The 24,274-nt window shown below is 36.3% G+C and overlaps 1 protein-coding gene across 12 annotated transcripts in view; it reads left to right on the top strand.

The window, feature by feature from the left end:
• The window catches only part of RNF212B (ring finger protein 212B), a 56,890-nt gene that overhangs the window by 31,607 nt on the left and 1,009 nt on the right, over positions 1-24,274 (top strand). For 10 of the 12 annotated variants that reach the window (XM_079126103.1, XM_079126101.1, XM_079126102.1 and 7 more), the window contains 12 exons: positions 127-201; positions 11,459-11,574; positions 12,140-12,200; positions 12,958-12,986; positions 14,286-14,332; positions 14,553-14,595; positions 14,745-14,805; positions 15,178-15,226; positions 20,002-20,041; positions 20,307-20,404; positions 21,258-21,319; positions 23,214-24,219. In XM_079126103.1, the coding sequence (XP_078982229.1) occupies positions 127-201; positions 11,459-11,574; positions 12,140-12,200; positions 12,958-12,986; positions 14,286-14,332; positions 14,553-14,595; positions 14,745-14,805; positions 15,178-15,226; positions 20,002-20,041; positions 20,307-20,404; positions 21,258-21,319; positions 23,214-23,279 (747 nt within the window). In that variant the 3' untranslated portion in view covers positions 23,280-24,219. Of the gene's footprint in view, positions 1-126; positions 202-11,458; positions 11,575-12,139; positions 12,201-12,957; positions 12,987-14,285; positions 14,333-14,552; positions 14,596-14,744; positions 14,806-15,177; positions 15,227-20,001; positions 20,042-20,306; positions 20,405-21,257; positions 21,320-23,213; positions 24,220-24,274 lie in introns of those variants that run through there. The other 2 variants (XM_079126098.1, XM_079126100.1) reach the window with 2 other exon arrangements.

Raw genomic sequence — 24,274 nt, 5'->3', positions numbered from 1 at the left:
CAAAATACCTTTATTTTATTTTTATGTGGTGCTGAGGATCAAACCCAGGGCCCCATGCATGCTAGGTGAACAATCTACTGAGCCACAACCTCAGCCATCTCATTGTGTGTTTTATCCTCTTCATAGCTAAAACCTCAAGAGAAGATGTTCTTCAAAAGCCCTGTGGAGACAGCTTTGCAGTATTTTGGTCATATCTCTCAGGTATGAAAAATAAAAGTTAAGAAAATATGATTTTCCAGGTGAATTCTAATTGCATCTTATTCCTTTATCAAAGGTTCTCTTTAGACTGCATTTGAACATAATGGAGGAAATTGCTCTCTATACTTTCTTCTTTGATGATACAGATGTCAACCAGTTAATTTTTTACTGACCCAGAATCTGAAAGTCTATAAAAATCACTATATACTTAAACCTTGCTTTGTATTTCCCACTTCTACTGAGTAGTTTTTCTAAGACTAAAGGATGTTCTAGGGAGCTTTATTATTTTTCTTTGCTGATAGAAGCATCTTGTAAAAATTGCTTTGAATATATAGTCTTGGTCATATAAACAATGGGCTTGGTTTTATTTCTCAACCTCTTGCTTATATACCTAAGTTCATGAAGATATGCCTTGTTCTTTATTTTAATTTTTCAATAACCTTTCTAGTAATATTTCACTTTTCACTTAGAGTTTACAGCTAGTTGCCTGCATTTCAGAATTATTTTTTCCTTTCCTGATAACCTCATTTGTGGAAAACCATTAACTTTGTTAGTAGCAATAGGAATGTAGAAGAAGGTAGAGAGAAGGCAGGACAATCATTTGAGAGAGTTGCCATCTTATAAAACACTTTCATATTTTCTTTCTATTTTAGTTATCCACTGAGATTATTTTATAATCTTATATTATTCCTATCTTGGCATATTTCTTGAGACTCTTATCACTGTTTCTTTTGTGCACTTTTTTTTTGTGTGTGTGTGTGTGGTTCTGAGGATGGAACCCAGAGATTGTATGGGCCAGGCAAATGCTTTGCCACTGAGCTACATAAGCTACAGCTCCTCTTCTTTTCTTATGAGAATACCCCTCTTCTAAATATAGAGGTTATCCTTAGTCATTTTCTGACTGAATACAGTAGATGTAATTTTTTTTCAGTATCCCTTTCTCCCCCAGCCCTAACTCTGGAGATAGAATGAGAAGAATTAAAACTTTGTGTCCTGTCTTTAGTTGCTTAGGTGAGCCATCATATTTGAGATACTATGTTTAACATTATGAGGAGATAAAATGCATCTGAGACTCAAGGAGAAATGTAAAATAGGTCACATGGACAAGAGAAAGAGCAGACCTTTGTTTAATAACTAAACCCAGGGTTAGTTAATCATCAGTAGAGAAATTGTATGTAGTCTGACTCTTAACCTGTCTAACCATGGGACCAATCACACATGGTCAAATAATCAAGATAAAACAAATAGAAAGGGTCAGTTAATCATCACTTTAGTGAAGAACAAATTTGGGGAAGTCAGCAAAGTCTGAAAATGTTTTCCTAATCTGTGAATTTAAATAACTGATCCCATGCTATTCCCAGATTTCTTCATTTAAATATCTGCTCAAAACTTTGTTACAGACGTTGAGATATCAAAATAGCCCAATGTTCTTCTTCCTCCTTATTTTTTTATTTTTTTGGTACTAGAGATTGAACCCAGAGGTGCTCTACCACTGAGCTATATCCCCAGACCTTTTTATTTTTTTCTTTTGAGATAGTCTTATTAGTTTCTGAGAGTATCACAAAGTTGCTGAGGCTGCCCTCATACTTGTGATTCCCCTGCCTCAGCCTCCTGAATCTCAGAGATTATAGGTGTGCCCCACCATGCCCAGCTAGCCTCAACATTTCCTATTCTTTACTCTGTTTTATTTCTCATCATAGCTCTTATCTCTAACACTATTATATATCTGTGTATTGTTTAAAGTCTACACTGGAATATAAGCTTCATGAAGACAGAGATTTGGTTGGTTGGTTTGGTTTGTTTATTGTTTTCATTGAATAGTTCCTAATGTAAAGTGTATGCCCAAAACACTGTCATTAAATGAAGGAATAAAAGTATCTCTAAATATGCATTTGTATTTCCAGTCTCTGTAATGACTTAACAAGAGTGTTTTTCTTCCATACTGTGCAGAGTAGTTAACCATGCCGCCTGTTTTGTATTCTTTAATTACTTCTACATTGTTTTTCAAAGGTATTGGGGAGCCCCATATGTACCTGTTAGCTTTCTTCTATTCCTAGATCATAGCCTGCCTCTTTACCTACAAGTAACTTTCAAATTCTTGACAATAATTGTTTCTTCTTTGGTAAAAGCTTTCCCTGATTCTTGTGGGCAGGAATTGTGTTTTATTCTTTGTATTTATATCCCACATTGCCTTTTACTGCAAAATACTTAACTCTGAATGAATGATTTATTTTATTTGTTCATGTGACTGTTTTACTCACTAAACTGTATGCTTTTCAAAGGCAGATATTTTTGTAACACCCCATGCCTAATTAGGTATCTAACAAAAATTAGATTCATAAGAAATGTTTGCAAATGAATGAATTCTCTCACTTTAAGGATGGTTAAGAGGGATGTTATTCAAGGTAAAGTCAGAGAAAGAGGTACTTGTAGACCAAAGTAAGGAGTTTAGTTTTTCTTCTAAGTGCAGTAAGATACCATTGAAGGGTTTTATACAAAGAAATCGTTATCTGATACATAATTTTAAAAGAGAATCTGGCTGCTGAGTGGAGATTGTAGAGAGGTTAAAAATAGAAGCATGAAGATTAGTTAAAAGGCTAAGGGAAAATCTAAGCAAGACTGTTTGTGCTAAGATGGCAGCTATAGAAATGGAGAGAGGTGGTTAATTCTGAGATACATTTTCCAGCAAGAACTAGTAGAAATTGTTGTTGATTTGGATGTGGGCAATGAGAAAAAGAGGAATCAAGGAATATACCTTGGGGTTTTGTATGGAGCTGAGTGGAATGAGTGCATCTTTTACCAAACTGAAAAGACTACTTTGAGGGGAAAAAATTGTACATAACAGGTTTTAGATACTTGTTAGAAATCCAGGTGGAGAAGATAGGAGTCTGAGGTAGGAGGATCACAAGTTGGAGGCCAACCTCAGCAGCTCGGCTAGATCCTAAGCATGTTAGTGAAACCCTGTCTCAAAAAATAAAAAGGGCTGGGGATGCAGCTCAGTGATAAAGCACTCCTGGTTCAATCCCCAGTACCCAGAAGAAGAAAAAATAGTATTTAAAGCTGGCAGGAGTGGGCTGGGAGTGTAACTCAGTTATAGAGCTTGTGTAAGAAAGGCCCAGGGTTCAATCCCCAGGACCAAAAAATTAATAATTAATTAATTAAAGCCTTGGGAGTAGGTGAGATAATTTAGAAGAACAAAAGATCCTTCAATATCTACCAACTGGGGCTGGGGAGATAGCTCAGTTGGTAGAGTGCTTGCCTTGCAAGCACAAAGCTCTGGATTTGATCCCCAGCACAGCAAAAAAAAAAAAAAAAATTCTAGCAACTGGTTGGTGGAGAAATTAGCAAGAAGCTATAATCAGAAAGGTAAAAAGAACGTGGTATCCCGGAAGTCAAACCAAGGAAAGATGATTTTTAAGAAGGAAGAAATAATCAGTTGAGTTCAATACTATTGAGAGATCAAGAAAGAGGAGGACAAAACAAGGCTAACTGGTTTTGGCAATGCAAGGATAATCATTGGTGTTCTGTCAACAGAGCACATTGAAAAAAGTCTTGAGAAAACACTGTTTTCGAGTGCATTGACGGCTGTTTGTCTACATTGAGTCTCTTTATTTACCTCCTAAACCTCACCACAGCCCTCTGCAGTTTGGCTTCTGTCTGACTGAATCTCTTGCTAAGAGTACCAATAGCATCATCATTATCAAATCCAGTAGATTATACTTTTTGTTCTTATATTTGATGCCTAGTAGCATTTGAAGTCCATTCTTTCACCTTGAAACATTCTTTGCTACTATAACCAACTTATCCTGTTTCCTTTTTGGATTCATTTTCCTCTGTCCATCTTTTAGTTATATTTTTTCAAGAGTTCTGTCCTAGTTACTTGCCTTACTTTTTTATCCCCTCTGTGGATAATCTCATCCACTCCCATGATTCAGTTACCCATTAGCTTTTGGATAACTTTCAGCTATCTCCAGTAAAGATTTCAGTTTAACTATGACCTCAGAGGAACCTTCCCTGACCATTATATCTAAATTAGGTCTCCCTATTATTCTCTATCAGAAAATTTTTGTTGCCATAATAATAGTTAAATAATATGTACTTTTGTTATTGTTAATTATAAGATTTATAGACTGCAAACTTCAGAGAGTCCAGGACGAATTTTGTTTTGTTCATTGTTGTATCTTCCACGATATTCACGGTTTTAGTACTTAGGTGGCACTCAGTAAATCTTTGCTGAATAAGTGAACTTTCTTTGGTGTGTGTGTGTGTGTGTCTGTGAGTGAGAATACTGTGGATTGAACATCAGGCCACCGAGTTTGAACCAGTGGATTAAACCACTGAGTCACCTCTCTAGCCCTTTTTAGTTTTTATTTTTAGACAGAGTCTCTAAGTTGCTGAGGCTGGTCTTGAACTTGGAATCCTTCTGCCCCATCCTCCCAAGTTGCTGGAATTATAGGCGTACACCACTGCACCCAGCTGAATTGTTACTCTTAAACTTCAGAGCCATATATTCATTTGCTGATTTGAGGTCTCCACTAACTCGACATTTCTTAATCTAAACTTGTCATTCTTCCACCTTTTCTCACAAATCCCCCATACAGGAAAATATACTTTTCCTCTATCATGGTGAATGATAGTTACCACCTACGTTAATGACTAAACCAAAATCCTAGGAGTCACTCTTGCTTTCCTTTTTTCTTCACATATCCAGTCTATTACTAAATCATGTTAGTTCTGTCTCTCTAAAATATCTGGACTGTATCCAGTTTACCTCCAACTTCTAGTTAATGCTACCAAAATTTACCATCTAGATTACTATAGTAGTTTCTTGACAGATCGTTTGGCCTCTATTCCTTCCCTTTTCCTATCATTTATCAATACTGAAACCAGAAGAATTGTTATAAGTATGGGCATTTTCTTTTCTTCCTTCCTTCCTTTCTTTCTTGCAGTGCTAGGGATTGAACTCTGGGCCTTGACTATACCAGGCAAGTGCTCTACCTCTAAGTTATACCCCTAGCCCTAGTTTCCTATTTAAAGCATTCAATACAACCTTGCCATGAGAATCAAATCCAACCCTCTCAACAAGCCCTATAAAGCCAGAGCTGATTATCTTGTTAAGTTTCATGTTTTGTTTTTTTTTATGGGAGCGGGGGGACCAAGGATTGAACTCAGGGGCACTCAACCACTGAACAACATCCCCAGCCCTTTTTTGTATTTTATTTAGAGATGGGGTCTTACTGAGTTACATAGGGCCTTGCTAAGTTGCTGAGGATGGCTTTGAACTTGAGATCCTCCTGCCTCAGCCTCCTGAGCTGCTGGGATTATAGGCATGCACCACCACACCCAGCTATGGCCATATTATTCTTATTTATCTTATATATCAACTCCTAATGGAGTATGAGGAAGCAGAGAAGGATTTTAATGAATACTCTTTGAAAGAATGAATAAACAGTCTTATCTATTGAGGTGTTCCTTTAATGCATATGAAATATGGTAAAGGGTAATAATGGAAAAATTCATGGAGGAGGAATCTCAAGATCAAATCTGCCTGCTGACTTGTAATTTCATTTCTTTGACCCAGTCATATTCCCTCACTTGTATTATAAAATAAGAATACCCTTCCTTCCTTCCTTCCTTCCTTCCTTCCTTCCTTCCTTCCTTCCTTCCTTCCTCCCTCCCTCCCTCCCTCCCTCCCTCCCTCCCTCCCTCCCTCCCTCCGTCCCTCCCGCTAGGGATTGAACCCAGGGCCTCATGCATGCTAGGCAAGCTCTATCACTGAACTACATTGCTGTTCTCATCCTACTTCTGGTAATTACCTGATGAGATGAAAGCATTCTAAAAACTATAAAGTACTTTGTTTCAAAAATAATGTGGAGGGGCTGGGGTTGTGGCTCAGTGGTAGAGCATATAAATAAATGAATAACCACACATAAATAAAAGAATAAAATAAAGGTCTATCAACATTTAAAAAATTGTTTTTAAATGATGTGGGGCTGAGGTTGTTACTCAGTGGTAGAGCACTTGCCTAGCATGTGTGAGGCACTGGGTTCAATCTTTAGCACCACATAAAAATAAATAAATAAAATAAAAATATTGTGTCAATCTCCAACTAGAAAATAAAAATTAAAAAATAATGTGGAAAATTCATAGAAGGTTTTATAAGATCACAAGGCACAGGACAATAAAGACCATATAAGTAAAAAGAAATGTTTATTTTAAAGTTAATTTCAAAGGGATTATAAAATACACCTAATTTTAAAATAACTTTACTTAGATTTTTTTACTTGCCCTTTTAAAGTATGCAATTTGGTGGTTTTCAATAAATTCATAGAATTGTGCAATCACTACTACATGATTTTTAGAAACATTTTCATCACCCTAAAAGAAACACTATACTCATTAACAGGCACTTCCCAAATACTTCCCATCCTCTGCAGTCCCAGACAATTTTCTTTCTGTCCCTGTAGATTTGCCTGTTCAGGACATTTCATAAATGTGGAAGTATATGGGCTGGGGATAAGGCTCAGAGGTAGAGTGGGCAGGGCCTGGGTTTGATCCCCAGTACTTAAAAAAAAAAAAAAAATCTTATCATGTGTGTTCTTGTGGTTGGCTGCATTCACCAAGCACGTTATTCATCTATGTCACAGCATGTATTAGAGCCTCATTAATATTTTATTCCTGGAGTTGTGACTCAGTGGTAGAGTGCTTGCCTGGCATGTGTGAGGCCCTGGGTTCAATACTCAGCACCACATATAAATAAGTAAAATAAAAGCTCCATTGACAACTAAAAAATATGTTAAAAATATTTCATTCCTTCTTACGGCCAAATAATATTCCATTATATAGGTAGATTTGCATATTATTTGTCCATCAGTGGATTGACATGTGGGTAGTTTCTGCTTTTTACTATGAATAGCGTTTCTATGAAACATGGATATGATAGCTTTTGTATGGGCATATTTTGTACTAGGAATTGAACCCAGGAACTCTTTATCTCTGAGCCACATCCCCAGTCCTTCTTTATTTTTTATTTTGAGACAGGGTCTTGCTAAGTTGCTGAGAGTTGCTAAGTTGCCGAGGCTGGTTTTAACTCATGATCCTCCTGCTTCAGGCTCCCAATTTGCTGGGATTATAGGTGTGCACAACCATACTTGGCATATTTTCATTTCTTTTGGATGTATTCTTAGTGAAATCACTGGGTCAAATGATAACTGTATGTTTAACTTTGTGTGTGTGTGTTTCTGTGTGATGCTGGGGATCGAACCCAGTGTCTCACTCATGCTAGGCAAGCATACTATCACTGAGCTATATCCCTATCCCTTTCTTTTGGTTTCTTTTTTGAGATGAGGTCTGACTGTGTTTCCCAGGCTCTCTTGAATTCCCTGGTTCAAGTAATCCTCCTGTCTTAGCCTCTGAAGTAGTTGGGACTATAGACATGTACCACTGTACTCAGCTTATGTTTTAACTTTTTTTTTTCGTAATTTAACATGTGTTTTATTGATAAGATTTAAAAATTCATAAATCAATGGAATAAACAAAAAGTACAATTTTTTATAGATCATTGAACAATTTTAAAGTTAAATTATTTTGTATCACACTAAAAATATTCATGTAAATCTGATGTAACAATAGTCGAATAGGCACTGATAGCTATAGCTTGGAAAGACAATTAGCAGCTATTAAATCTTTTATTCTGTGAGCATAGTACACATATAACTAAGTATCTGAAGATAGCAACTGAATCCAAGTCACTAAAACCACATCTTTGACTTAGAAAATTTAAACATATCAAGGATATATTTTTCTTTATTAATTGGAACTATTCTAATAGTTTCACTTATGGAGTTGACATACTGATCATAGCACATAAGAATACCTAAAAGGATCTATAGCTCAGCTTTTACCTTATTAATGATTTCAGTATCAGAACCTACATTTTTATTTTAGATTGTAGTACAAATTAAAAATGGATTTAGATTTCCCCCATCAATGTTTCATGAAATTATCATCAGACTTTTCATTAATTCTGATGAATTTTTTAATGATAATAGAAATGTTTAAAGAACAGATGGGTGTGTTTTAAATAATGAAATATGTACAGTTGACAATACAGGTGAAAACAAGATTCTTTTACCATGTTAGCCATTCTTCCTCATTACTAACATTTATTTATTTGTTTTTATTTGTTCTTTTTAGATATACATGACAGTATAGTATATTTTGACATATTATACGTACATGGAGTTTGACTTATTCTAATCAGGATCCCATTCTTGTGGTTGTACATGATGTGGAGTATTACTAACATTTAATATGGTTGACTTTTTATCAAAGAATAACAAATCTATTCACAGAAATAGATGAATTTCTTCCCATCTTTCAGGCCAGAACTAACCATCTCTGAATATATCTTGTCCCCTAAGTGAGACAGACCTTTTTCATTTTGAAATTTTGAGCTGTAATTGAATTTTTTTCAGGTGGAACATTCTAAATGTTTAATATTTTTAGAATCTCTTGCTCAAGTACAGAGATCTTTGAGCTATTGCATTTAACTTTATTTATTTTTTGCATTTTTTTATTGTGAACAAATGGGATACATGTTGTTTCTCTGTTTGTACATGGAGTAAAGGCATACCATTTGTGTAATCATACATTTACATAGGGTAATGTTGTTTGATTCATTCTGTTATTTTTTCCCTTCCCCCCACACTTCCCACCCCTCTTTTCCCTCTATACAGTCCTTCCTTCCTCCATTCTTGCCCCCCTCCCTAACCCTAACTCTAACCCTAACACTAACCCTAACACTAACCCCTCCCACTCCCCATTATGTGTCATCATCCACTTATTAGCGAGATCATTCGTCCTTTGATTATTTTGAGTTTGGCTTAATTTTACTTAGCATGATATTCTCCAGTTTCATCCATTTGCATGCAAATGCCATAATTTTATCATTCTTTATGGCTGAGTAATATTCCATTGTATATATATATACCACAGTTTCTTTATCCATTCATCAATTGAAGGGCATCTAGGTTGGTTCCATGATCTGGCTATTGTGAATTGAGCAGCTATGAACATTGATGTGGCTGTATCTCTGTAGTATGCTGATTTTAAGTCTTGGGTATAGGCCAAGGAGTGGGATAGCTGGGTCAAATGGTGGGTCCATTCCAAGTTTTGTAAGGAATCTCCACATTGCTTTCCAGAGTGGATGCACTAATTTGCAGCCCCACCAGCAATGTATGAGTGTACCTTTTTCCCCACATCCTCGCCAACACCTGTTGTTGCTTGTATTTTTGATAATCGTCATTCTAATTGGGGTGAGATGGAATCTTAGGGTGGTTTTGATTTGCATGCGTTTAACTTTTTGAGGAGCTGCCAGACCATTCTTTCAAGTGGCTATACCATTATGTAATTTTATTAGCCATTTTAGGCTCTTTGTGCCAACTCAATACCTTTTACTGGATAATTTATAAACAGCAGAAATGTATCATTCACAGTCTTGGAGGTTGGTCAGTCCAAGATAAAGGCATCAGCAGATTCAGTGTATTATGAGGGCTCACTACTTGCTACTAAGATGGCACCTTCTTGCTGCAGCCTCATGTAGCAGAAGGGGCAGAAAGGATCCCTCAACCCTCTTTTATAAGGTACTAATCCCATTCAGGAGAACTCTGCTATGTGAACTAATCAGATGGCAAAGACCCCACCTTGTAATATTATTATATCAGGGGTTAGGTTTTAATGTGTGAATGTTGAGGAACACAAACATTCACACAGCAGCAGGCTAGTAAATATTTTAGGCTTTGTAAGCCATGCAATCTCTGTCACAGTTCAAAACAGTCAGCATTGGTCAGTATTTTGCTGACCCAGATCTACTTTATGAGGTTTTTTTGTTTGATTGTTTTGTGGTATTGGGAATTGAACCCAAGGGTGCTATATTTCTGAGCTACATACCCAGCCCCTTTTATTTTTTATTTTGAGACAAGTTGCCAAGGCTGGCCTTGAAATTGCGATCCTCCTGCCTCAGCCTGCCAAGTTGCTGCAATTCCAGGTGTGTGCTACACAGCTTTATGGAGTTTTTTAAAGACTTTTGAAATCATGTGTTTTTTTTTCCTAACATACATAAATAATTACGATATATTCCGCTGAAATAAAATCTGGTCACTAATTGAACAGAACTTCTCCATTTCCTAATTGAATTAGAAATTTGAACCAAGTGTGGTGGCAAATGCTTGTATTTCCAGCAACTCAGAAGGCTGAGGCAGGAGGATCACAAATTCAAGGCCAGCCTCAGCAACTTCTCAAGACCCTGTCTCAAAATAAAAAATAAAAAGGGCTGTGGATGTGGCATGTGGCTCAGTGGTTGAGCTCCTCTGGGTTAAATTCCCAGTACAAAAAAATAAATAAATGAAAATAAAGTAGTCCACAATAAGTTTTCATCTATCTATAACTAATTTAGTTTGCCTTTAAGTCTAAAGGAAAGATGTTAGAGATTATATAAATATAATTCTGTAGAAAGTAGTAAGATCAAATTGCAATTTAATGAATAAAAAAAGTTTATGAGATGAGTACTAAGATCTAGGGAAGGACCCTTGACAAAAAGTTTATAGTCTGAGCAGGGAGGAAGCAGATGAGACATAAATACTGCTGTGTACTGAAAAGTAGAGCCTGACAAAGCCAAAACACATTCTAAATATTAACTTTTGATCTGATTCAGCAATCTTACTATGGGTACATCAGTATAGCAAATGCTAAAGTGACACAAAAAATAAAATTATGTGTCCACGCCCAGAAATAAAATTCAGGCATAGGTACTGGCCTGTGCCTCTTCACCCTTTACTGCAGCAGCATAAATAGCCAGCAACTGACTCAATGTAAATGTCTCAGGGAATGTACATTGATTACCAGTGTTCTGTAATAGCTAAGAATGTGGAAGATTAATCCAAGCTCATTGTAGGCAAAGTAGAAACAGTTCTGAGCTTGAAAAACAGTTTTTTAAAAATATTTTTAAAGGGCCACTCTGCTGTGTCAGAATATTCTTATTTTTAGAAAGCCATTGTCCTGGAAATAAAAACCTTTAGCTTTCTCTAGTGCTGAACTCTGTAGTTTGGAGGAGTCATGAATTAAACCAGATGTTCCAGAAAAAAAAAAAAAAAAAAAAGATCAGTAATGAAGTATGAATTGATGGATTTCCCTTTCTTGCCAGAAGTGATGGTAAGAAAGTTATGGGAGTGTATATCAAAGACCTGTTTTTCCCTAATAGGTATGGAGTTTCCAGAAGAAGCAAACAGATCTCCTCATTGCCTTTTATAAGCATAGAATTACAAAATTAGAAGCAGCCATGCAGGAGGCACAGCAAACAGTGGCTAGCCAGGACAAGTAAGTGACAAGTCAGATCTCCAGATAGCCTTTTTAAATTCCCTTTCAGAAAAATGTAGTACTTTTTTCTTGTTGCAAAGACTGAAAATTGCCCAATGTATTTTTAAGTTTGTTTTTGGAAAATCAGGTACATGATTTTTTAAAATATTTTTTTAGTTGTTGATGGACCTTTTTATTTTATTCATTTCTTTATACACAGTACTGAGAATTGAACTCAGTGCCTCACACATGCAATGCAAGCACTCTACCACTGAGCCACCAACCTCAGCCCCAGGTACAGAATTTTTGATTGAATATGTGGAGAGGAAATGGAATTCTGTGCTAACTCCCCTGAAATCACATCAAGTGACTGCTTATTTTTGTCCACTTGATTATTCTAACCATCAAAGCTTTGCCATTGGTTCCCTGAATCACCAGATCCCTGACAGAAATACTTTAGATTTTCAAGCATCTCTTAATAAGCATTAACTAGATGATGTTGTTGTTGATGATGATGTTAATGGTGATGATATTAAGACTTTTTATCCAACTGATCTGGAACTGATTATTTCCATTATTCACCTAGAGAGTTGTCAACTTTAAGAAAGGAGAATGGAGAACTGAAGAAATTTCTAGCCATAGTAAAGGTGAATAAAATACATTTTCTTTTCAATTATTTTCTCTCCTCCTTTTTCATCCATCTAGCTGGTTGTATAATATAGGGCTTCCTACCCTTTTTCATATGATGACACACATAGAAACTGATGTTTTTGTATGTAATAAAGGAACAAGGCTACAGAATACCTTGGAGGAATGTAAGTATTAACATTTAGTACCACTTGTAACCCATTGAAGATCAGTGAGTTGTGACATACCAATTAGGAAGCTCTCTTATAAATAAAAGAGACATCTGTTGCAGCTTAGATTGTCACTTCAAGAATCCCAAGAAAAAGAATTAAAAAAAATTAAAAAAATAAAAAAAAAGAAGAAGCCCAAGACACCTCAGGACTCTTCTTCTCCCAAACACTCCCTAGACATTTCTTTTTTCCTAAGACTATTCTGTGTGTTTATATAATTTTCTTATTGATCTCATTCCTATAACTGATCTAGCAAATTGAAATCATGTTATGTTCCTTTCAATCCCTATAGTCTCTCCATATTTCCCTACATATATTGGTCTATAGGATTCCCAATGTGCTCTTATGAAGAAAGCTAACATTATATTTCCTCAAAGCTAATAATTTCCTAAGGAAACATTGCTCCTTTTTTTTCTCCAATTAGTAGGAAACCTGAGCAGCCATAACTTAGAGACATTGCATCTGAGTTATCTAAGAAGTAAGACTGAGATCCACTGATTAGGACCTTTGATCTTCAGCTTCCTTTCTCCCATTCTTTCACCCACAGGAATCTCCAAGTCGGTACCAAGGAAGCAGGTTAGTTTATGAGCAACCATACTAGCCCACTGTCTTGAAAACTTCCGTTCTTTTTTTCTTTTTTTTGGAGGTGCTGGGGATTGAACCCAGGGCCTCATGCTTCCAAGGCAAGCACTCTACCGACTGAGCTATCTCCCCAGCCCTGTTCTTTTATTTCTAAAAAAAATATTTTAATTGACATATAACAATTGTACCCCAGTTGTACACATAACAATTTATGGGGTACAGTGTGATAATTTGATACAATTATACAATGTATAATGATAAAAGCAAGGTAATTAAATTCCCTTTCCTTAAATGTTTATCATTCCTTGTGTTAGGAAGCTTTTTGAGCTTGACCCCTGGCTGTGTGAGCTTCAATAAAATATTCTTCTCTGAGAAAGAATAATTCACTAAAAAGTGCTGAAGTTAATTTTTTTTAGTTAAAATGAAATTTTGATTGTAGTATTCACCCTTAACTATCATCTTATGAAACACTACTCACCCTTCAAAATTCAGCTCACATAATTTCCTCTGCAAAGACTATTAAGTGGAGTTAGATGATGTGTTCATTCATTCAGTAAATATTCATTCACTGCCTACTATTTATCAAGTACTATATTAGGTGGGTGTACAGCACCAGTCCTTTCTAGGTGGTGATATGTGTGTCCTACCAACTGTTAAATATTTTGAATTGGTGAATGAAAAATATATGACACCCTGCACTCACATAAGTTGCTGCCTAGTGTTTTTTCATACTCTGTACTTTTGATACACCTATTATAATAAATGTTACTTTTATTATTATTTTTCTGATCCTGAGAATCAAACTGTCTTGTGCATGCTAGGCAGGTGTTCTAATACTGAGTTATATCCCTAGCCCCTGATTTTTTAACAAAATAATCTCTCAAAGAGAGGAACCTTATTCGAGTTATTTTTGTAATTTTGGAATCTAGAATCTATATAGACACACACACACAAAATGCTTGTTGGATAGATGGGTTAGAGGATGGAGAGATGTGTGAATAGATGGACAGATGTAAGGTTGAGAGTATTTGATAAAGCACTGTGGAAAGGAAGAAAGGAAGTATTTCAAAGCTTCTGTGTAGGGGAGTGGAAAAATTCTCGCTTAGAGAGGAAAGGCATCGCATGGAAGCTTTGCTTACATATTTTGGGGCGATAACTAACACATAAGATAAACACAATCTATTCAGAGAGGAAGCTACTGTTTCTATAAACAATGATCTGATTGATCCTCTAAAGTGACATTTCTGCTTAGTAAGATTAGAGCTATCTTGTTTCTTTTTGTTTTGCTTGCAGGCTGACCACACCTCGACCAGTGGGCATTACTTCCCCATCGCAGTCAGGTAGATAATATTTTTTTGAGCAAATATCTGTGTGAAATGAATAAATATCTTTTCTAATATTAAAAATGGTTTTCTCTTAGAGCACATAATGTGATTTTCCTAATATTATGTATGTTAAGAAAAACATAATACAACCAGGTAACCACTCAACAGATCACCTAGGCAAGGCAGCATGCACCATTGATGACAGCTTTTCATTCTGCACATTATTCTCTTTCAGCTACTCCACGACTCAGTTTCCAGCATAGCAGCCAAGTGGTCAGGTGAGTACAAGACCTTTACTGCAACATTAAAAACTATTGGCAAAAGTTGGGAGATGAAATAAATACCTAGATGTGACTCAGATTGGGACTTAAGAGACTTTGGGTCTATGTCAAGTTTAATACCAAATTTTTTGTCTCATCTTATTTAGTCGGTCCTCCTCTGTGGAGTCTATCCCTTATAGAGTGGCCAGCTTTGGTAGTATGGGCCAAGTAAGTAATATTCACCTTCTCTTTCAAGATTGAGGTTTGTAAAGCTTAATGAAAGCAACAATTTAAGTCAAGAATCTGAAATGTATATGGCTTTGGCAGAAATTATTTGGTGCCATGCAGACCCTTTTTGTTTATTTGGCAATGGAGACCTGATATTAGAAGCTGACACAGAATCAATAGGGGTAGAAATAGTGTAAGTGTTTAAGGAATAAATTAGCAGTGTTTGTCATGTTAATTTTGGAAGTAGTGAAGTATAATCTTTCTTGGACTGACAGAACAATATATGCTTGAATGTATAGATATAGAGAAATAGGAAATAGGGGAGCTAGAGAACCAGGATATATTTATTAATGTTTATTATTTGTCCACCAGGGAAGCAGAGGACTGCAGGGAAGGAGCACTCCCAGAGACTCTTATACTGGTGAGATGGGGTGTCAGAAGTCAACATATTGTGTGTAGAAATCAACAGATTTCTGGTTTTCTGTGCAAAGTGTCATCTGACTGTTTTTTTTCCTCACAGTGATTCCATGTCTCCAGACATAGGTTTCAAAATAATGATATTTTTGTTCTCAAACAAAAAGTTGATTAATAGAAAGCCATTGAAAATTTCTGTTTAGGAAATGCAAGATTACTTCTGAGTAAAATAATTAACTTGAATTTTAAAAACTGCCACAAGATGGCAGTACAAGTTAGGTTTAAAAGGACTTGTTAATAAGACATAAATTGTTAGACTGAAGGATGTCTGGCTTCTGCAATGTGTGTTAAACATAAATCTGTTTCAGTAAAGAAATATTTTTATTTCACCCACCTAATTTGTTTTCTTCTTCTTCTTTTTCCTTTTTGGCACTGGGGATTGAACTTAGGGGCATTTGACCTCTGCACCACATCCCCAGCCCTATTTTGTATTTTGTTTAGAGATAGGGTCTTGCGGAGTTGCTTGGCACCTCACTTTTGCTGAGGCTGGCTTTCAACTCATGATCCTTCTGCCTCAGCCTCCCAAGCCTCTGGGTTACAGGTGCATGCCATTGTGCCCTGCTTCACCCACCTGATTTCCTTCTTTCTTTTTTTTTTTAATTTTTAAATTTTTTAATTTGTTCTAATTTGTTGTACATGACAGTAGAATGCATTTATACATTTTGATAGCTCATACATAAATGGAGTGTAATCTTAATTTCTGTCCTCTAAAAACTATAATTGTCATTACTGTTTTCAAGGGCATTAACCAGTCCCTACAAAATAACCTATAAGAGAGGATTTTCTTTTCTTTCACAAGAGGCAAATTTGAGATTTCTGAATCCTTTTTTTTTTTTTTTTTGGTACCAGGGATTGAATCCAGGTGCGCTTAACCAGTGAGCCACTTCCCCAGTCTTTTTTTTTTTTCTCACATTTTACTTAGAGGCAGGGTCTTACTGAGTTGCTCAGGACCTCACTAAGTTGCTGAGGCAGGCTTAGAACTCACAATCCTCCTCCCTCAGCCTCCAGAGCTGCTGGGATTACAGGCTGCACATTGCACCCTACTCCAAAGCCTTTTCATTAAAAAAATTCACCGAAGATTCTCCATCCAGTTCATCCACAATTGCCCCTTGGAAAAATGTAGATGTTCTAGCCAATTTATTTAAGTCAGGTTGATAATATTGTTCCCTCTTTCATTCCTGGTTTTGGTAACTGGAATCTTTTTTTTTTCTTGGTCAGTCATTTCAAAGAACCAGCTTTTAGTCTTCTATATTGTTTTCTATTCTCTAGTTCATGTATTTGTGATTTAATCTTGTTTGTTTCTTTCTGGTTATTTTGGATTTAGTTCGTTCTTTTTCCATTTTCTTAAGGTAGAAGGTTATATTATTGATATTGCACATTTATAATATAGACATTTACAGTCATAAATTTCATTCTAGTGTAACTTTCACTGCATCCAATTAGGTTGGTTTGTTGTTTTTGTTTTCATTCATCTTGAAATGTTTTCTAAGCTGGAGATAGAAGGCCATTCCTGTAAACCCAACAACTTGGAAGATTGAGGCAGGAGGATTGTAAGTTTGAGGCCAGCCCAGGCAATTTAGCAAGCCCCTGTCTCAAAAAAGAAAAGGGGTAGGCAGGCATGGTGATATATGCCTTTGACCCCAGGGTCTCAGGAGGCTGAGGCAGGAGAATCACAAGTTCAAAGCCAGCCTTAGCAATTTAGTGAGACCCTGTCTCAAAATAAAAGTAAGATGTGGTTCTGTGGTTAAGTGCTCTTGGGTTTAATCCCTGGCACTAAAAAATAAATAAAAAGAGCTAAGAATGTAGCTCAGTGACATACCCCTGGGTTCTAATTTCAGTACCTGTAAAAAGAAAAAAGTGTATTTTCTAATGTCCCTTGTGATTTTTTTTCTTTGACCCATTGACTATTTAGTGGTATATTAGTATCCACATATTTGTGAATTTTCCAAATATCTCCATTAATTATTTTGAATTCCATTTCATTGTGATTGGAAACACATTTAAATCAGTGATTAAATCTTTTTAAATTTATGGTTTAACATATTATCTGCCCTGGAAAACATTCTGAATTTATTTTCTGCCCTTGGATAAAATATTCTAAAAAGTTTGGTAGGTTTAGTTGGTATATACTGTTGTTTAATTGGTATGTTTCTGTTTCCTTGCTTGATCTTCTGTCCAGTTATTCTATTTTTTTGAAAGTGGGGTACTGAAATCTTCAACTATTATTGTGGACTTGTCTAATTTTTTCATTAACCATGTCAGTTTTTACTTCATGTATTTTAGAACTGTTATTAGATACATATATATATATATATATAAAATTTGTCTTTTTGATGGATTGACTTTTATCATCACATACTGCCATTCTTTGTCTTTAGTTTCTTTTTTTCCTGACAGTTTATTTAGTCTATTATTAGTATAACCACTTCTGCTCTTTTCTGTTCATGGTTTGCATGGAGTATCTTCCATCTTTATTTTTTTTCTGTGCATGTTGCTAGCAATTAAGCCCAGGGCCTCACACATATTAGGAACACACAGTATACTACTAAACTGTAACCCCAGCTCCTCTATCCTTTACTTGTGTGTTTGTTTTTGTTTTGTTTTGTTTTGTTTGAGATAGGGTCTCACTAAATTAGTCATTGGGATTGCAGGCACGCACCCCCATGCCTGGTCCTTATCCTTCTGCTTTCAACCTATATGTGTCTTTGAATCTATAGTGAGTCTCTTACTGCTGGGTGTGGTGGCACATACCTATGATCCCAGCCACTGGGGATGCCGAGGCAGAAGGATTGTAAGTTTGAGGCCAGCCTAAAAACTTAGTGAAGTCGTAAACAATTTAGTGAGACACTGTCTCCAAAAAAAAGAAAAAGAAAAAATATATATATATGTATATAAAAGGACTGGGGATGTGGCTCAGTGGTTAAGTGCCCCTTGGTTCAGTTCCCAGTGTCAAAAAATAAATAAAATAAAAAATTAAGTGAGTCTCTTGTAGATAGTACATAGTTGGACCTCTTGTTATTTCAATCTGTTCTGCTAGTTTCTATCTTTTAATTGGAGAGTTTAATCTGTTTACATTTAGTGTCATTCCTGATAAAGAAAAGCTTACTTTTGCCATTTTGCTACTCATTTTTATTTATATCTTTTTTGGTCCTTGGTTCCTCTATTACTGCCTTCTTTTGTGTTAAATGTGTTATTTTCTAGCATACTTCTTTAGTTCCTTGTTCTTTTACTATAGTTTAAAAGTTTTTTCTTAGAGATTACTATTAATATCTTAATTATATTGTTAACAATCCACTGTGGATTAATACCATACTTAATTTCAATAGTATACAAAAAATTTAGTCCTATGTAGTTTTCTCCCCACTCCATTGTGCAGTTAGCATACAAATTATATCTTTATAAATTGTGTGCTCATCAAGACAAATTGATAATTATTGTTTTATATAGTTGTTTTTTAAAATCAGACAGAAAAGTAACGAACAAAAATACAATGGGCTGGGGATATAGCTCAGTTGGTAGAGTGCTTGCCTTGCATGCACACGGCCCTGGATTCAATCCCAGCACCACAAACAAAATACAATTACACTGTCTCTCCCTAGTGTTCTTTCTTAATGTATATTGGAATTACTATCTTGTATTCTTTCACTTTTAGCTTGAAAGACTCCCTTTAGTATTTCTTGTAAGACAGATTTTGTTTTGCTTTACTTTTGTATTACTGGGAATTAAGCCCAGGACCTGTCTGGGCAACTCGAAGTACTCTACCACTGAACTACATTCCCACCCATTTTATTTTATTGTGATACAGGGTCTTGCTCAGTTGCTCAGGCTGACCTCAAACTTGCCATCTTCCTGCCCCAGCCTCCCAAGTAGCTGGTATTACATGTGTGTGCCCCCATGTCCTATTATAAGACAGGGTTTGAAAAACCTAAGAATGAAGTTTTGAAAGAGTTCAGTCCCATTCCTTCCCTCTGGTGACTGCCAAAATTGGTGTTCAAAGGTACCATGGAGCTGAAGGAGAAATGAGAATTAAGGAAGTTACAGTGCCAAAGATTGCTCCTTTTACTGACATTCAGCTATTTTTTTTTTTTTTTTCTGAGTAAATATTTTCCAGATTGCTGCAAGTTCTTTATTAATTTCTGGAGTTTTTGGTTTTTGTACTGGGAATTAAACCCAAGGGCACTTTACCACTGAGTACATCCCTACATCCCCAGCCCTTTTTTTTTTTTTTTTTTTTGAGATAGTCTTCCTTGGTTGCTGAAGCTGGCCTCAAACTTGCAATTCTCCTGCCTCAGCCTCCTGAGTCACTGGGATTACAGGTGTGTACCAGTGTACCTGGCTAATTTTTGGAGTTTTGAAGTTGATTCTGACCACTTTTGCTAGTTTTCTCATTGCTTTTATGAAGGAGATAATTTTTGGAGCTCTTTATTCCACCATTTTTACTGATGTCACTCCTTGCTAATGTAATGACTCATTGTCTTTAGACATAGTTTCTGGTAATCCTCATTTTAGAGAGGAAGGCAAGACACCGATAGATTAGTGCACATCAAGGCCATGATATATCCTGGCCCAGACTCCGAAGAAGAAAGCATCCTTATGAGATTCGGCTTTTCACTCAACATTATCCCCTAAACTTAACATATACTAAAAATCTTTGATCCCTATGTCTTTTGCCCTGGTTCCTAATATACCTGAATCTCATAGGCTCATTTTTATGCTTTCCAGAAACCCCTTCACCAGCTTCAACTCACAGCCTATCTTACAGGTGAGTAACATACTCCTTTTCTCTACAAATGTGTTCACACCGACACTACTTCTCCACTAGCCTGTACCAGTGAAGTTTATAATTTGCTTTGTAAACAAAAGGTTTAATAGTATTGTGTTTAATGTACATCCAAATTATTTTAATTTTGGTTTCAAGCAGGGGACCCTCCCTTGCCACCGCCTAAAGGCATTGGCCTTTCTTTTACATATGCTTTTTTCCTTGGTCATTCCCTTTCTCTGCTGACACTTTTATTTCCCCTCCATAGACCTTCATCTGTCTCCTCTGGACAGGGAATTTTGTCTTTCAAACCATATCTAAATGGGGATTCAGGCCACACAAGAGTCCTCACCCCCAGTAATTCTGGTAAGTTAAACATTCCCAAAGGAATGGAATTTCAACTACTGACACATATACTAAAATGAAGATTATTCAAAGTAACAGGAAGTTGAGATTCGTCCCCAAAAGCATTATTTCCAGTAGACTCTAATATATATATTTTAAGAGTCATTCCATTTCCTGTACAGTGAATGAATTTTGCCTAAACAGCCCTCACCATGTCATCATTTGAATCCTACTGTTTAGCCAGGTCGTCCTAGAGGATCAAACTGGCTTTTTTGTTACCTTGAACATGTTGGAGATTCAGTTCTCAGGATTATAAAACCAACATGCTTTCTTCTCCCTGTGCTTTTCAGTAAAAGTACCAGCCCTCTCGATACCAGTTTATCTTCCATCTGTTTGCCTAAATCTTATAGTGCCTATCTTTCCACTTAGTTAAACTCAAATCTCAAATGACTCTGTCCACACCCCATCTTCACAGGAAAAGAATGGACTTTGGAACCTACTTTTTTTTTTTTTTTAAGTATTGGGAATTGAACCCAGGGGCTTTACCACTACATTATAGCCCTAGCTGTTTTTGTTTTTTTTCTCCTCCTAAATTTTTAATTTTGAGACAAGGTCTCACTAAGTTACTTAGGGCCTCACTGAGTTGCTGAGGTTGGCCTAAAACTTGCAGTCCTCCTGTCTCAGCTCCCAAGTTGCTTGGATTATAGGTGTGTGCCTTCACCCTGAATGCAACCTACTTGTTACTGAGCTAATAGTCTTTTCCATTCTGTGTTCCTTTGATTAAGAACTACCAAGATACCTGACCCACAAATAAAAGTAACTGCTAAGAAACTAGCCAAGTAAGTTGTCTTTCACCATTTCCTCTATCCTTCAGGTCAGAGGGAGAGCAGAACCACACTAGAGAGTCTTCCAGGTTTCCAGCTACCAGTCCTGCAGGTAAGCCTGGCTAGTACAACTCATTTGTGCATAAAAACTCACATGGTTAAACCTGCACACTAAGACCTCATTCTAGTCTCATATTAGGGTAGTAGAATGTAACCAGTAAGGAATGACATGAGTTTCAACTGTGGAAAACATATGTTAACAATTTTCCAGGATAGTCTCAATCTCAAAGGTTCTGTCCTGTTATAAGATTAGCTTCCTGGTTTGGGTTGTTTTTTGACACATTCACATTCCCAGTAGTTCCATAAGAGAGTATTTTCCATGAAGTGTCTCTTTCAGGTGAAGGTAATTGAACTGGGAAAAAAACACATTTATTTCTCTAGAGATCAGTAGATTAATGTCCTGTAAATATATACAATTGATTCTTATCCAAGCAACAAAAGGTAAAGGGCAGGTCATGAGAAGTTTGTAAGGGCTCTATTAAATGAAAAATCCAATCTTGCCTTTTAAGTGAATTTTTATAGCTTGGGGTTTCAGGCTTTAGGGGTTTAGATCCTTTTCTACTTCAAGCTCCTGGTGACCCCAGGGAAAATTCCTGCATACTAAGTCTGGTATATATTTCATTCCTATAATCCAAAATGCCCTTTATTTCCTCAGCAAGAAATTAGGGTCTAAGTCTTAAGAGGCAACACTGGGGAAATAACATCCCTCTCTGATTGTCACAAATGGAGGGATTAACCTACAAATGGAAAATGACATGAGACCTATAAACCATCTATAAATATACGGCCCTAAATTGGATCACAGTTGAAACAAGCTATTTAAAAATTTTTTGAGACAGTTGAGGAAAACTAAATATCTGTTAGACATCTAATATTAAACAATTTTTAACATTGGTGATTTTTTTTTAAGGTGTGATGATATTGCAGTTGTTTTTATCGTATGTAGATACATACAAAATTTTGTATAGGTGGGAAGTTAGATGATGTCTGGATTTTACTTTAATATAATTTGGTAGAGAGAGGCAGTGAAAGAGTAGAAATAAAAGATCGGCCATGAGTTACTTGTTGAAGTTGGGTGATTTTTTTTTTTAATTTTGAGACGGGGTCTAAGCTACTTAAGACCTCTCTAAGTTGTTAAGGATGCCTTCAAACTTGCCATACTCCTGCTTTAGCCTCCCAGGTCTCTGGGATTTCAGGTGTGGGTTACTGTGCCTGACCTAATCTACTTTAAAAATGTTTCTCCATTTAAAATTTTTAAAAATAGTTATTAAAGAAAGTGCATCCTCCCCAGAGGCATAAGAATTCTACCTTCTTGCAGTTCATGGTGGTACATGCCTGTAATCCCAGCAGTTCAGAAGGCTGAGGCAGGAGGATAGCAAGTTCAAGACCAGTCTCAGCAACTGAGATTCTATTTCAAAATAAAAAATAAAACAGGCTAGGGATATAGGGATGTGGCTCAGCAGTAAAGTCCTCTGGGTTCAATCCCCACTACCAAAAAAAAAAATTCTACCTTCTTGGTAAACGTCTCTGGGTGTGGTAGTCATGTGTTCCAGATCTTCCAAAACAGTTTGATTTTCAAATATTTAACATTATTATTATTATTATTATTTTTTTGGGTGCTGGGGATCAAACCCAGGACCTTGTGCTTACAAGGCAAGCACTCTACCGACTGAGCTATCTCCCTAGCCCCCTAATTTGACATTATTATAAGCTACTGAAATGCTCCAGAACATTTCAGGTTGCAATAAGAAGCCCTTGTCACACAAGACATATCAAATCTGTTTGGAAAGCTTAAGTCATTATGCAATGGGGAAAAGTCACAGGGAAGCAACACAGGTGGTTTATGTCCCAATAAACTTCATATAATGGCTTGAGAGTCTTATTACGCCTTTTCTGTTGTTATATGTTATAAACACTCAAATTTGCCTTCTTGTTCTCTGCTGTAGACTCTCTACCAACAGAGGCAGATGGGGTTAGCCAGGGAGAGAGAAGCATGGACCACTTCCAGATAAACCATCATCAAGGTCTAATCTATACATATTGCTGAAGGATGGACTATAGTATCCACTACTCATTAGCAGAGATGACCTTGGAAAATGTACCCCTGCTTTGTTTCCTGGTTTCATTCTGTACCTTATTCCCTTTTGATCTTTATTGATATTACCTCTCAGGAAAGTAGTAAGGTCTTTGATAAGACTAATGCTAAGATGTTTATTTCTTCCCCAGAAAACACATGCTAACTTCTTTCATTTCCTAACAATTTGAAACTAAGGCTATAAAAATAATTTTTGGCATTATGCTTGGAAGTGAGAAGACTAGATAATATACTCATCAACTTGTTTCATTTCTGGATTTCATTTTTTAGCTTTGGGTATATTTTTTCATTGCCCATATTAACATATACCAACTCTGTTCTTTACCCTATTATATTATGCTTTTCCTATTTTTTTTGTTTCCTGTATGCCTATTTACTATTAAACATGTTGTTTTCCCTTTGTTAAAATAATTGCATACACAGATTTGCAACTTATTGAAGTAGACAGATAATAAAGTAGATATTCTTTTATGGCTACTGCAATTCAATTATTATAAGTTCTGGAATGATATGAATGAGCCAGTAGAGTTAACTTCAAGCCTATTGAATCTATCATTGCTGAGACCTCAGAAATTTTAACCATTATCATCTGACCACTGGAAAATAGTATGTGTGGTGACAGATGCCAACCTACTGCCCATTAGTTTTTGTTCTTTCAGTGTGCCTCAGTAAGTCCTACCCCTTCAAATAATAGAGTGTATACTAAATCTGAGCTCTTTTAAAAGCAGTGATGGGGATCAAACTCAGAACTTCACACATGGTAGGCAAGTGCTTTACCACTTGAGCCATATTCCCAGCCCCTAAATCAGAAATGTTAATGGGGCCTGGGGATATAGCTGTTGGTAGAGTGCCTGCCTTGAAAGCACAAGGTGCAAAAGGCCCTGGGTTCAATCCCCAGCACAGCAAAAAAAA

The sequence above is a fragment of the Sciurus vulgaris genome (assembly GCF_902686455.1).
Source record: "Sciurus vulgaris genome assembly, chromosome: 2".
In the NCBI taxonomy this organism is placed as follows: Eukaryota; Metazoa; Chordata; class Mammalia; order Rodentia; family Sciuridae; genus Sciurus; species Sciurus vulgaris.
This window is presented reverse-complemented; position numbering and strand designations above follow the sequence as displayed.